The sequence below is a fragment of the Macaca thibetana genome, chromosome 2, assembly GCF_024542745.1.
Source record: "Macaca thibetana thibetana isolate TM-01 chromosome 2, ASM2454274v1, whole genome shotgun sequence".
Taxonomy (NCBI): Eukaryota; Metazoa; Chordata; class Mammalia; order Primates; family Cercopithecidae; genus Macaca; species Macaca thibetana.
The window spans coordinates 104648699-104661144 of record NC_065579.1 but is presented as its reverse complement, the minus strand read 5'-3'; the positions used below and the strand labels follow the sequence as shown (position 1 = coordinate 104661144).

Sequence of the window (12446 nt, the reverse complement as noted above, 5' to 3'; positions counted from 1 at the left end):
CAGCTACTCAGGAAGCTGAGGCAGCAGAATCACTTGAACACGGCAGGCAGAGGTTGCAGTGAGTGGAGATGACACCACTGCACTCCGATAGAGCACGACTCCTTCTCAAAAGAAAAAAAAAAAAGGCCGGGCGCAGTGGCTCACGCCTGTAATCTCAGCACTTTGGGAGGCCAAGGCGGGTGGATCACCTGAGGTTGGGGGTTCAAGACGGCCTGACCAGCATGGTGAAACCTGTCTCTACTAAAAATTTTTTTAAAAATTAGCCAGGCGGCCGGGCGCGGTGGCTCAAGCCTGTAATCCCAGCACTTTGGGAGGCCAAGACGGGCAGATCACGAGGTCAGGAGATCGAGACCATCCTGGCTAACACGGTGAAACCCCGTCTCTACTAAAAAAAAATACAAAAAACTAGCTGGGCGTGGTGGCGGGCGCCTGTAGTCCCAGCTACTCGGGAGGCTGAGGCGGGAGAATGGCGTAAACCCGGGAGGCGGAGCTTGCAGTGAGCTGAGATCCAGCCACTGCACTCCAGCCCGAACGACAGAGCGAGACTCCGTCTCAAAAAAAAAAAAAAAATTAGCCAGGCATGGTGGTGAATGCCTGTAATCCCAGCTACTCGGGAGGCTGAGGCAGGAGAATCGCTTGAACCCTGGAGGTGGAAGCTGCAGCGAGCCGAGATCGTGCCACTGCACATTATCCTGGGCAACAAGAGTGAAACTCCATCTCAAAAAAACAAAACAAAAAAAAAACGAGAAACCATCCCTTCAACACACACACACACCACGCTCTGGGAGAAGGTGTGACATAACCCCTTCACCAAATACTGAGCTGCCACCGTGGACCAGACACTGCTCATGGCACCGAGGGTATAGCTGTTAACAATTCTTGCTTTCATTAAAGCATGGACTCTGCTGGGTTTGAAAACTCTGAATTCGAAGTTCTTCACACCTGAATATAACTATGTGAATCTGGCCAGTTCCTTAATTTTCCTTCAACTTTGTTAGTTCACATAAGCTTGGCAATCGCAAAAATACAGCTGTGAAAATAGAAGCCAGATGGGCACCCAGCGGTCTGGCCTTAGGCCCTGAAGTGCTGGTTGAGGACTGGTGGTTGAGAAGGCCTGCTAGGCCTGAACTCAGGTGTTGGGGGACGTTGGAGCCTCCAAATACACCCAAGAGAGCGGGAGGACTCACGGCCACCACTTTCCTCCGTGGGAACTGTCACAGCTGGTCAGATCGCGGCTTGCTGGGACCCGAGATCTCGTAACGCAGGCTGGGATGCCCAGCATCTAAGGGCGCCCATTGGTCCCGTCCCCACGCCTTGAGCAACAGCCAATCAGAGGGGGCAGCGTGCGGAAGCGGAAGTGAGGTTTCCGTGGAGACAGCAGAGCCTGCGGAAGGCGGCGGCGGCGGCGGCGGCACTTGCGAGCAGCGGCTAGGGCAGGTTATGGTGGAGCGGACTGCGCTGTGAGCAGAGCGGCCGCGGGGCCCGCCATGCGCCGGCGGCCCTGACATGGGCGCCAGCGGGTCCAAAGCTCGGGGCCTGTGGCCCTTCGCCTCGGCGGCCGGAGGCGGCGGCTCAGAGGCAGCAGGAGCTGAGCAAGCTTTGGTGCGGCCTCGGGGCCGAGCTGTGCCCCCCTTCGTATTCACGCGCCGCGGGTAAGGGCATGGGTTCCACCCTGGCGGGGGGAACAGGCAGGCGGCCAGGCGGCCCGCGCCACGGGGGAACTTCCACCGCCGTACCCCACTACAGCCAAGCCAGGATGACCCCCATATTTTGAGCCCCATTGGAGCTAGGGGTGGAGAAAGCCGGGTAGTGGTCTCCTGGCGGCCTGGCCACTCTGGAAGTCTCCCTAGGGAAGAGTGGGCCTGAGGCTTGTCACTGGGCAGACCTTCCGCACGGTAAAGCTAAGCTAGGGCCTCCATAAGACCTCAGGATCTCTTCCTTTCATCCCTTCCGGCTCAGCCTGCATACTGAAGGCTCCTAGCCTCCCTTTCCCCCCAATTGGGATAATGATCCTCTGTTTAGGCTGTTTTTCCTGACAGTAGTGGGACTGAACCTCTCAGAGTAGTGGCTGGGAAAGCAGGGATAGGCCCCAGTACTGGGGGTGAGGCTGAGGAAAAAGATCCTCACCCAGTTATGTTCTCCAGATCCAGAGCGCTGACCTACCCACCCAGTCCCCACCCCAGTCTCCCAGAGGCCCGGACAAGAGTACCAGATTGGCTTGGCTGTAGTGGGCTCCTGGACATGGGCGCTCCCCGTGCTGGAGATTTGGCTGTAGACACCAGGAAGACCCAACAGTGGCAATTCACCAGCCACCTGGGTTGTGGGGTCAGGGGAGACACAGCCTTCATTCTTTTGGGCTCCTTCCTAGCTTAGGCATTTGCTATTTCAGTCTTTGACACTGGGCCAGCAGCATCTTCTGCAGTGAGACCAACATGCCCAGGCCACCACCCTGCCCACTCTAGAAGTCCTGGGTGAGGGCAAAGGCCTGATATTAGAATGGCTGCCCTTGCTGAACAAATCAATGATGAGAACTGGCCTTGGTGGCTTCCTGGATGGTGTGCTCTGGTGTGGCCTCTCTTCTTGGGGGTCTGACATAGTAGCACTGCCCACCCATCACCTCTCTTTCCAGTTTCTTCTAGTAGACCCCAAACCTCAGGCAAAGGATTCTCCAGGCATGCCAGGCATGGTGGCTCACGCTTGTAATCCTAGCACTTTGGGAGGTCAACGCGGGTGGATTGCCTGAGTTCTTGAGTTCGACACCAGCCAGAGCAACATGGTAAAACCCCGTCTCTACTAAAATACAAAAAATTAGCAGGGTGGTGGTGCGTGCCTGTAGTCCCAGTATTACTTGGGAGGCTGAGGCACGAGTGTTGCTTGGACCCGGGAGGCAGAGGTTGCAGCGAGCTGAGATCGCACCACGGCACTCCAGCCTGGGCGACAGAGTGAGACTGTCTCCAAAAAAATTTTTTTTTTTTTTTTTGAGACGGAGTCTCACTCTGTCGCCCAGGCTGGAGTGCCGTGGCGCGATCTCAGCTCACTGCAAGCTCCGCCTCCCGGGTTCACGCCATTCTCCTGCCTCAGCTTCCCAAGTAGCTGAGACTACAGGTGCCCGCAATCACGACCTGCTAATTTTTGTTATTTTTAGTAGAGACGGGGTTTCACTGTGTTAGCCAGGATGGTCTCGATCTGCTGACCTCGTGATCCACCTGCTTCAGCCTCCCAAAGTGCTGGGATTACAGGCGTGAGCCACCGCACCCGGCAAAAATTTTTTTAAAAAAGGATTCTCCAGGCATATATCCTCTTTTCTTCCCACTTGAGTTAGGAAGACCACAGACTTCCCTGTGGCCTGTGACATTTGCCATGCCTAGGTGTGGGGCTCCAACCCAGCCTGTTCCCCTCTCCCTCTGCGCAGCTCTATGTTCTATGATGAGGATGGGGATCTCGCTCACGAGTTCTATGAGGAGACAATCGTCACCAAGAACGGGCAGAAGCGGGCCAAGCTGAGGCGAGTGCATAAGAATCTGATTCCTCAGGTGAGGGGCTGGGCAGTGGTCACAGAGCCTACAGTAAGCGTATGGAGGTAGACCCAGATGGGATCTGTTGTCATGGTGAGGGGGGATCTGGGAGGCACAAGGAAGCTTCCTGAAGTAGAGGCCCTGCGCTGACCCTCACTAGCCTCTGTTTCCATGGCAGGGCATCGTGAAGCTGGATCCCCCCCGCATCCACGTGGATTTCCCTGTGATCCTCTATGAGGTGTGACCCTGAGAGGTGGCAGACGGAAGCACCCCCTGCCCCAGCAAGAAACTCCCAGGCTCAATCAAGGTGTGACTTCCATTGAGGAGCCCAGGCTGGGGCCACAACCCTGAATAAACTCCATTGGCCCATAACCTTCAGCTGTGAGCGGGTCAGTCCCGCAATATTAGTTGGGTGTTGGTTTTTGTATGGACAAGAGGTGGTTGGTGGGTGGTGAAGGCTAATGGCAGAGTTAGCACCCCACTCTCCCCAGCCACCCCTGCAAGAAGCACGGCAGGGCATATAACAGTCAGGAATGCCCGTTACCTGGTTCCTTGCCTGGTCTGCCTTCTTCCAAGTTTGCCTGGGGCCTAGCCCTGCTAGAGGCTACAGCACTTTACAAGCAAGGTATGCCTTCTTCCAGCCCCTAGGCTGTGGGCACTGTATACAAGTAGGAACTTCCTTTCCTTCACTTCCCTTTTAACCCCTAGTCAGAGCATTTCAGCCGTTTGCTACCTCGATTCCTCCTGTGTTGGACAGAGGCTGGGGGCAGTGCCAGCCTGATTCTTCCAACCTACCTGCCATTTGTTCCCGCCTTCAGATGGATGGACAGTTTGCTGGCTATTGATAGGAGTAGGGACTGGGTGGGGGCTTCTCCCTCTACCCAGGGCTGGGCTGATCCCCCTACTGCAACTAACTGTTCCCCCCACACCCCAAACCCCCAGTTGAGGAATTGAGAGGGTGCAGGCTGGGGTCAGGACATGCTGTGGATGCTTGTGCCTATGGGGAGTTATTCCAACCCACCTATTCTGTCTAATCCCCATGGCTTTGCACCAAATCCTCCACCCCTCCAATTGGGAGGGGACTGTTCACCACCTTGTGGTAAGGGACAACACCCTAAGGCTGGTGCCAGTAGTTATGAGTAGCCTACCACCCCCTCCCTTACAGTAACCGCCACCCCTTCAGGATCAGTCAAGGGAAAGTACTAGAGCCCCTGGGTAGGGAAAGAAAGGAGAGAAAAACCATAAAAGGAATACTTATAATGTGAAGGTTTGTAAATAGTCCATGATGATGTCGTGGCAGAGTCTGATTTCTATATAGAGGTGACTTTTTTTTTTAAGTACTGTGCAAGCTCTGTGCTTCTAGAATGTGGGAAGTGGCTTGGGGAAGATGGCCCCCAGCCTAGGAAGACTGTTGTGTTATTTGTTCAATTTCAATAAAATGATTTGTAGATCCTGCACATGAGAGTGGCATCCTGTGGGGCTGTGACACCCAGTGTCTAGACTACCACCTGGGCTCAATAGGTAGGCCTGGCACAGGACTCTGGCAGGCCCCCTATGACCAGCAAAGCCCAAGGGTAAGTCTGAGCTCAGCTTGTGGCCATCCCAGCTGTGGCCAGCAGGTGGCTGTGTGTTCACACAGACCTCACTGCAGGCCTCCTGCAGGGTGGGAGGGCACTCACTTATCTGTTGTGATCCATGTGGTGGTGACCCTTGGAATCAGAAGGCCCTGGGATACTTCACTGAGGATTGACCCTACCTGCCTGACCTAAGGTGAGAGAGTGTGACCCCAGATAGTTCTGGAATATCTGTGTTAGCTGCAGAATTGCCAGCTGACCCTAAGTGGGGTCATGGCCTGACCCCCATGGACCTCAAAAGCCCAACTTTAATGGACAGCAGCCAGATAGGTGTCCCTACACCCTTGGCCTACTGCCAGGCTCAGCAACCCAAACTCATGTGCCTTCTCCGAGGCCTGCCTGTGGACACCATAGGAGAATGAGCTCAGTCTTATGTTTCAGCAAGCAAGGCTCAGCCCACCAGTATTGCCCCTGCTCTCTGTTGCCCCCATCTTGTCACCACCTGCAGCCTGCCCACTGTGGTCATTCTGCCTGCACTTCTCAGGGGCTGCTATGACGCAGATTCTCTGCTAGGCTTAGCCTTTGACTATCCAATTCCCAGTTAGAGAGGAGAGAGTTCAGGGACAGGCTTCTGACTGTAGGGAGTTGGTCTGCCAGTCTTTCGGAGGTTTGAATTTGTCAAGCCTAGAGCAGGATCACCATATCCAGCCTGGACTTGCAGTTCTGTGGGGTGCCTCCCCATACCCCCCATAGGATGCCAAACATGAGGCCCTGTCATCCTCCATGGTCCCCCTCGTTCAAGGCCCAGGACTCTCCCATGCCAGATAGCATCCTATCTCCTACCACCACTGTCCCAGCCTGGGGGAACTCCCTGTGCTGGGCCTGCCCAGCTGACCCCAACACTGGAAACAATGGAGGTCAGGCAGCACTTCCTCACTCTCTCCCGCTGGGCTGTGCTCACTTCCTTCCTGCTGGCTGCCTAAGGAAGTGTCCCTGCCCTGGGACAGTCTGGCCTAGCCTTTGTTTCCCCAGGGGTCCCCACCCATGGAGCTTCCAAGGCCTCTGACCCCTGTGAAGCCAGCACAGTACAGGGACACTGCACCTTCCCCTACCATGTCATGGACTCCTTGGTCCTCAGGGCCAGACTCCAGGGCATTCACCTAACCCTCACACAGCCTTCTGTTGCGGGAGAGGCTCCTGGGCATTGGGCCATTGGGTTGCTGAGGGGTTGGCTCTGGGTGACTTGAGGGTAGGTAGATTTGTCTGCACCCCTGGAGAGGTCTGCTGGAACCTCGCTGCAGTCCTCCCTAGGGCCAGCCACAGGAACACCCCTCCCAGAGGAATATACCCCTTTCCTCATCCATGTTGTAAGGAGTCCCCTACTCTGTGTAGTGAACTCTGAAATACACCCAGGGATGAACTCCAGCAGGAAAGCACTCAGCAGAACCCTCCCAGCTGGTCCCCTCCTTCCCAACCCACACAGTCACACCAACACATTGTCCTGTCACACAGGATGCGGAAGCTCTCAGTGGAAAAAAATGGACTCAGCTACTGGAAGTCCCCCCGACCCTCCTCCCAAGGCTAGTTCCCTTCTTTGGCACCTGCTCTGGGGGACCCTCAGCTGAACAACCCCAAGTATTTTGACTCTCAAAAGCACCACCACCTGACCCCATCCTCTCACACCCTACTGGATTTGAGGATGGGCCCCAACCCTAGGGAAGGAGTGAAGAGGTTCCCTAGTGTTGGAAGCTGTGGGTGTGGGGGAGATTGGCACCTGATCCTGAGCCCATAGCCTTCCTGTCACCTGGCGCAGCTAGTGGGACCAGATCCTACTGGGGAAGGATGGGGAGGGCAGCCAGCCAGCAGGGCATTCTGGAGGGAAACAGGGTCAAGGCGATCTCCTCCCCCGCGCCTGTTCCTGGCCCTTTCCTCTCAGGGGGCAGCAGGAAGTGAGGAGAAAGGGCTGGGATGGGAGGCGGGAGCGGATGGGAGGGAATGGGGTTTATCAAGTCCTCGACGGGCTGCCCAACGGGCAGCAGCTAGCGCAAGTAGCCTAGCTGGAGAGGCTCACCCCAGGAAGGAGGGAGGCCGCCGACCGACTGGGCCGACGGACTCCCACACAGGTGAGCCCAGCGCAGACGGCTGGTCTGCACCCCCACAGCACTCCCTCCCTCTCCTGGCGCCTGGGAGGGTTAGGGGCTGGTGGCGCAGACGTGGGCCCTTTGGGGAGCTGAGTCTCGCACTGGGGAGCGGACGTAGGAAGAGCCGATGTGGTTTCGCACGGGGCTCGCCAGGGTCCAGCTCTAAGCCTGTCCCCCACTGGGAGGGGCCGGTGGAGCGTAGGGGTCGCTGGATACGGGATGGAGGCCCTGGGAGACCCCTCTTGCTGGCTTTCTTGGAGGTACAGCCAGAAACTGCTGCAGGGGATGGGGGCCTCCTCGGGGTTGAGAGGGAGCCGGGCTCCCAAAGGACCTCAGAGACCGGGCAGAAAAGGACGGGATCCCAGGGATGACTGGCCCTCCCTGATGCGAGTCAGGGAGAGGGGGCGGCCAACTTCCTAGACCCCTCTGAGCTTCCCTGCCCCAACCCCTACTGGCCACGCCGCGACCTACAGCCGGGTTGCCAGGATAACGACTGCCTCGGCCCTTCCCGGGCGTGCTAAGAAGCGGTGCTTGGCCCCCTCCTTCAGTCTTGCAGGGGGCGGGGCCTCCCTTTACACCGCGGACCTGACAAGGGGGCCCCTGATTCGTGGGAGGCGGGGCATTACTGTCCAGGAGACCAGAGGTCGCCTCAGGTCAAAGTCCCTTTTTCCACACAAAGGGGCCCCATGGCTGGCGTCTACGTTCGGGGGTGCAGAGCCAGATCTGCTGCTGCCCCCCCGCCAACCTCGGAGTACCGCAGCACCTCCTGATGGTCGAGCGGGACAACGCCTCCTCCCATTTCCCCCACCTTTCTCCCCGTCCCCCTGCCCCGTCCCTCACACTGTCTCTTTAAGAGGCTGGCGGCGCCGCGGAGCGGGTAGGACTGAACCACCGGCCTCGGGCTGCAGGGGGAACATTTCAGGCTGACTTACGCTCGTGGCTGAGACTCCCAGAGAAAACCCTGCTCAGAGGGCCATTAGGGTCCCAGATGGGTGGCTACGTTCCTCTGCAGAGGACCTGGGGATCTTCGAGCCCGAAACGCGGCACCGGCACCGAGAAAGGTGAAACACACCTTCCCGCCTCGGCCGCAAGTCCAGTCCCGGGCCCACCTCCGCACTGGAGTCTTAAAGGGCCAGCGGGCCTAGGGGCGGAGCCAGCAGAGGCGCTGAGCCGGGGCCGCGCCTGGGCGAACGGCCGGAGAGGGCTGGGCTGGGCCCGGGATGGCGGTGTCCCTGGCGCGGGTCCCGGTGGCGCCCCGCGCGAGGTGAGGGCGGGCGGTGCAAACCTGGCGGCTCTCTCCCCTTGGGCTGGGGCCTGAATCCCCGGGGGTGCTCGCGGAGAGGCGTCCCACAAACCCCACCCCCACCCGACCGGGCGCTGGCCCCACGTGCGGGGCGGGGGCGGGGTCCCGCACAAAGACCCGGCGGAGCGCGCTCTAGCCCTGAGCTGCCGGGCGGGGGAGGCGGGCGCGCGCATTCCCGGTGGCGGTGGAGGGACGGGCCGGTCGGCCGGCGCCGCCGTGGGAGGTCCGCTGCCCCTTTGTCCCCGCGGGGCCTCCTCCAAGCCGGGAGAGTGTCAGCTCTCGAAAGTCCGGACAGCCTCACTCTTCTGCCGGGCGGGTGTTACACGGATAGAAGCCTCGCAGCTGCGTTCCTTCCAGCTTCCTATCCTCTGAATGAGCTGTTCGCTGCTTTACCCAAATGCTATAGTTTCTTTGGATCAAGGGTTCTTCACGGTGTACAGGGTGGGCATCAGGGGTTCAGGGTTCTCTGAAACCATGTAGTGGATGGTATGCAGTACATGCTCACTCTGGTGAGCCTAGATTATCTAGTTCTGAGAAGGGTCACAGACCTAATAGAGATTTCTCCCGAGTCGTAGGCTACCTGCTCCAGAAAGGAGCCGTGTGTTTCTGGCAGTGAGTTCCCAGGGTGCCTTGCCTGCCGTGCAGTGGCCTGTGGTCTCTGAAACCTATTACAGCCATGAGCACAGTGCCCCTACACAGCATGGGCTTTGGGAGCATAGATGGGCTTGAGGGGGGCACTTCCAGGATTCCCTAGACTGACTTGTTTTCCCCCACCCTTCTTCCAGTTCCTGAGCTGGTGCCAGGCAGGTGACACCTCCTGCAGCCCCCAGCATGCGGGCAGGCCCAGGCCCCGCCGTTACACTGGCCCTGGTGCTGGCGGTGGCATGGGCCATGGAGCTCAAGCCCACAGCACCACCCATCTTCACAGGCCGGCCCTTTGTGGTAGCGTGGGATGTGCCCACACAGGACTGTGGCCCACGCCTCAAGGTGCCACTGGACCTGAATGCCTTTGATGTGCAGGCCTCACCTAATGAGGGTTTTGTGAACCAGAATATCACCATCTTCTACCGCGACCGTCTAGGCCTGTATCCACGCTTCGATTCCGCGGGAAGGTCTGTGCATGGTGGTGTGCCACAGAATGTCAGCCTCTGGGCACACCGGAAGATGCTGCAGAAACGTGTGGAGCACTACATTCGGACACAGGAGTCTGAGGGGCTGGCGGTCATCGACTGGGAGGACTGGCGACCTGTGTGGGTACGCAACTGGCAGGACAAAGATGTGTACCGCCGGTCATCACGCCAGCTGGTGGCCAGTCGTCACCCTGACTGGCCTCCAGACCGCATAGTCAAACAGGCACAATATGAGTTTGAGTTCGCAGCACAGCAGTTCATGCTGGAGACACTGCGTTATGTCAAGGCAGTGCGGCCCCGGCACCTCTGGGGCTTCTACCTCTTTCCTGACTGCTACAATCATGATTATGTGCAGAACTGGGAGAGCTACACAGGCCGCTGTCCTGATGTTGAGGTGGCCCGCAATGACCAGCTGGCCTGGCTGTGGGCTGAGAGCACGGCCCTCTTCCCGTCTGTCTACCTGGACGAGACACTTGCTTCCTCCCGCCATGGCCGCAACTTTGTGAGCTTCCGTGTTCAGGAGGCCCTTCGTGTGGCTCGAACCCACCATGCCAACCATGCACTCCCAGTCTACGTCTTCACACGGCCCACCTATAGCCGCAGGCTCACGGGGCTTAGTGAGGTATGTGTCTCCAGGGCCCTGCCTTTTTCCTCCTTGAGGATCCACTGCACATTTGGGTTATCAGGGGCCACTATAGGACTATATCTGTAGTTTATTGGCTGCTCCACATTCCCTCAAATCATTCTCTCTGTAACCTGAAAGGGCGACATCATTATCCCCATTTTTCAGATGAGAACATTTGAGGCACAGAGATGCTGAGAAGTTTGCCCAAAGCTTCCCAGCAAATCCAGAGCAGAGCTGGGACTGGGGCCCAGGCCTTCTAACTTTGGAATCCATCTTGATAGCTGCACCTAGGCTCAAGTGTGCCTTGGCTTGGGAAACTGAGGCCCAAAAGTGGGGTGGAAATGGACTTAAACATTTAAAAAGGAAGCAAAACAGATGAGTCTCTGCCTGGAAGTGAAAGGGGGGTTGAGCTGTGAGTTCAGTAGGTTGAAACAGGCTGGGGCCTGCCCTCCCCATCTGTTCCTCTCACCCCGTGGGCTCAGTCTTCCCCAGTGACCATCCCTTTTCCTGCATAGATGGACCTCATCTCTACCATTGGCGAGAGTGCAGCCCTGGGCGCAGCTGGTGTCATCCTCTGGGGTGACGCAGGGTACACCACAAGCACGGTAAGCGAGACCCACCCTGCTAGAGCTCAGTCTACGGGACAGCCAGAGAGGGCATTTGGCTACCAATCTCAGGTGGGCAATCCTAGTCTAGTCCCCTTGTCTGTCTCCCACCCAAGGCATCCCTGGTCACGACAGAAAAGGAGATCACCCCCACCCTGCTCTCAGGAAAGAGGAAATGCTTTCCTGAACAGCTGTTGAGTTCCGCCCTTCCCCATCTGCCCAACAGGGTTCCGGTCTCTGCCCCCACCCACTTCTCGTCAGGAGCAGGGACTGTGTGGCTCAGGTGCAGATTGAATGTATAAATGTGTGCAGTTAAAATAAGGCATAGTCATCACAGTGTGGACACAGTTTCCATCTGGGCCTGTGGGCTGAGGTCACTGACCCTGACCTGTGGTCCTTGGCTTCTGCCTCCAGGAGACCTGCCAGTATCTTAAGGATTACCTGACACGGCTGCTGGTCCCCTACGTGGTCAATGTGTCCTGGGCCACCCAATATTGCAGCCGGGCCCAGTGCCATGGACACGGACGCTGTGTGCGCCGCAACCCCAGTGCCAGTACCTTCCTGCATCTCAGCACCAACAGCTTCCGCCTAGTGCCTAGCCACACACCCGGTGAACCCCAGCTGCGACCTGTCGGGGAGCTCAGCTGGGCCGACCTTGACCACCTGCAGACACACTTCCGCTGCCAGTGCTACTTGGGCTGGAGTGGTGAGCAATGCCAGTGGGACCATAGGCAGGCAGCTGGGGGTGCCAGTGAGGCCTGGGCTGCGTTCCACCTCACCAGTCTGCTGGCTCTGGCAGCCCTGGCCTTTACCTGGACCTTGTAGGGTCTCCTGCCTAGCTGCCCAGCAAGCTGGCCTCTACCACAAGGGTTCTCTTAGGCATGTAGGATCCTGCAGGGGGTGGACAAACTGGAGTTTGGAGTGGGCAGAGCCCCCACGAAGCCCAGGAGGGCATCCATACCAGCTCGCAGCCCCCTGTTCTAAGGGGGAGGGGAAGTCCCCTGGGAGGCCCCTTCTCTCCCTGCCAGAGGGGAAGGAGGGTACAGCTGGGCTAGGGAGGACCTGACCCTACTCTCTTGCCCTGGATAGTTTATTATTATTATTTTGGGGTCTCTTTTGTAAATTAAACATAAAACAGTTGCTTCTCTGCTTGGATTTTGTATGTGGGCTAGAGTGTGTGAGAGATTCCAGAATCTCTCATGGGGTTTGAGCTCAGCTCTGTCTCTATGAAACCCTCTGCTGGGGACTTCTCGTGTAAGATGTATTCACCAAGACTGGGGGCCCAGAGCTGCCCACTCTGGAGCTGTTCTGCTGGAGCACGAGTCACTGGGAGTGGGGGGACCCACATTCCATCCCAACACCAGTGACCTTGCTTTCTCCATATTGGTTGCAAGGGAGTCAGGCCCAGCCCTTGTGTGAGGGACGGGGCTCATTGTGTTTCCGCCACTTGCCCCTGTCTTCTCAGCTGGACCAGTGCCAGCCTCCTTGCCAACCCAGGGAGAAACGTTTGATCTTCCCTGCTGTTCCACAGGCAAGGGTGTCTCCTCCAGTCC

The 12446-nt window shown here is 57.9% G+C and overlaps 3 protein-coding genes across 5 annotated transcripts in view; 2 read left to right on the top strand and 1 right to left on the bottom strand.

Moving 5' to 3' along the window:
• The window catches only part of TUSC2 (tumor suppressor 2, mitochondrial calcium regulator), a 223475-nt gene extending 218503 nt beyond the window's left edge, over positions 1 to 4972 (top strand). Inside the window, exons 2-4 of one of the 2 annotated variants that reach the window (XM_050781030.1) lie at positions 1387 to 1652; positions 3413 to 3533; positions 3694 to 4972. In XM_050781030.1, coding sequence (XP_050636987.1) covers positions 1507 to 1652; positions 3413 to 3533; positions 3694 to 3759 — 333 coding nt within the window. In that variant the 5' untranslated portion in view covers positions 1387 to 1506 and the 3' untranslated portion in view covers positions 3760 to 4972. Of the gene's footprint in view, positions 1 to 1346; positions 1653 to 3412; positions 3534 to 3693 lie in introns of those variants that run through there. The other variant, XM_050781029.1, reaches the window with a different exon arrangement.
• LOC126948732 (transmembrane reductase CYB561D2) overlaps positions 1 to 8228 on the bottom strand; it is a 33795-nt gene extending 25567 nt beyond the window's left edge. The window contains exon 1 of the mRNA XM_050780999.1: positions 8163 to 8228. The gene's annotated coding sequence lies outside the window, so the exon portion shown is untranslated. The remainder of the gene's footprint in view (positions 1 to 8162) is intronic.
• Positions 6964 to 12036, top strand: HYAL2 (hyaluronidase 2). Of its 2 annotated transcripts, none has more exons than XM_050780882.1 (4): positions 6964 to 7212; positions 9319 to 10285; positions 10804 to 10893; positions 11308 to 12036. In XM_050780882.1, exons 2-4 carry the CDS (start codon positions 9365 to 9367, stop codon positions 11716 to 11718), a joined length of 1422 nt encoding a protein of 473 aa, XP_050636839.1. In that variant the 5' UTR covers positions 6964 to 7212; positions 9319 to 9364; the 3' UTR covers positions 11719 to 12036. The 2 variants fall into 2 exon arrangements, with proteins under 2 accessions (XP_050636839.1, XP_050636840.1); XM_050780883.1 differs by lacking the exon at positions 6964 to 7212 and adding an exon at positions 8277 to 8494.
• The last annotated feature ends 410 nt before the right edge of the window (positions 12037 to 12446 follow it).

Bases quoted from the DNA above. Each gene is read 5' to 3' on its own strand.
- HYAL2 (XM_050780882.1), top strand. From the start codon at position 9,365: ATGCGGGCAGGCCCAGGCCCCGCCGTTACACTGGCCCTGGTGCTGGCG. The intron at 10,286-10,803 runs GTATGTGTCTCC...TTTCCTGCATAG, and splicing joins GGCTCACGGGGCTTAGTGAG to ATGGACCTCATCTCTACCAT. The intron at 10,894-11,307 runs GTAAGCGAGACC...TTCTGCCTCCAG, and splicing joins CAGGGTACACCACAAGCACG to GAGACCTGCCAGTATCTTAA.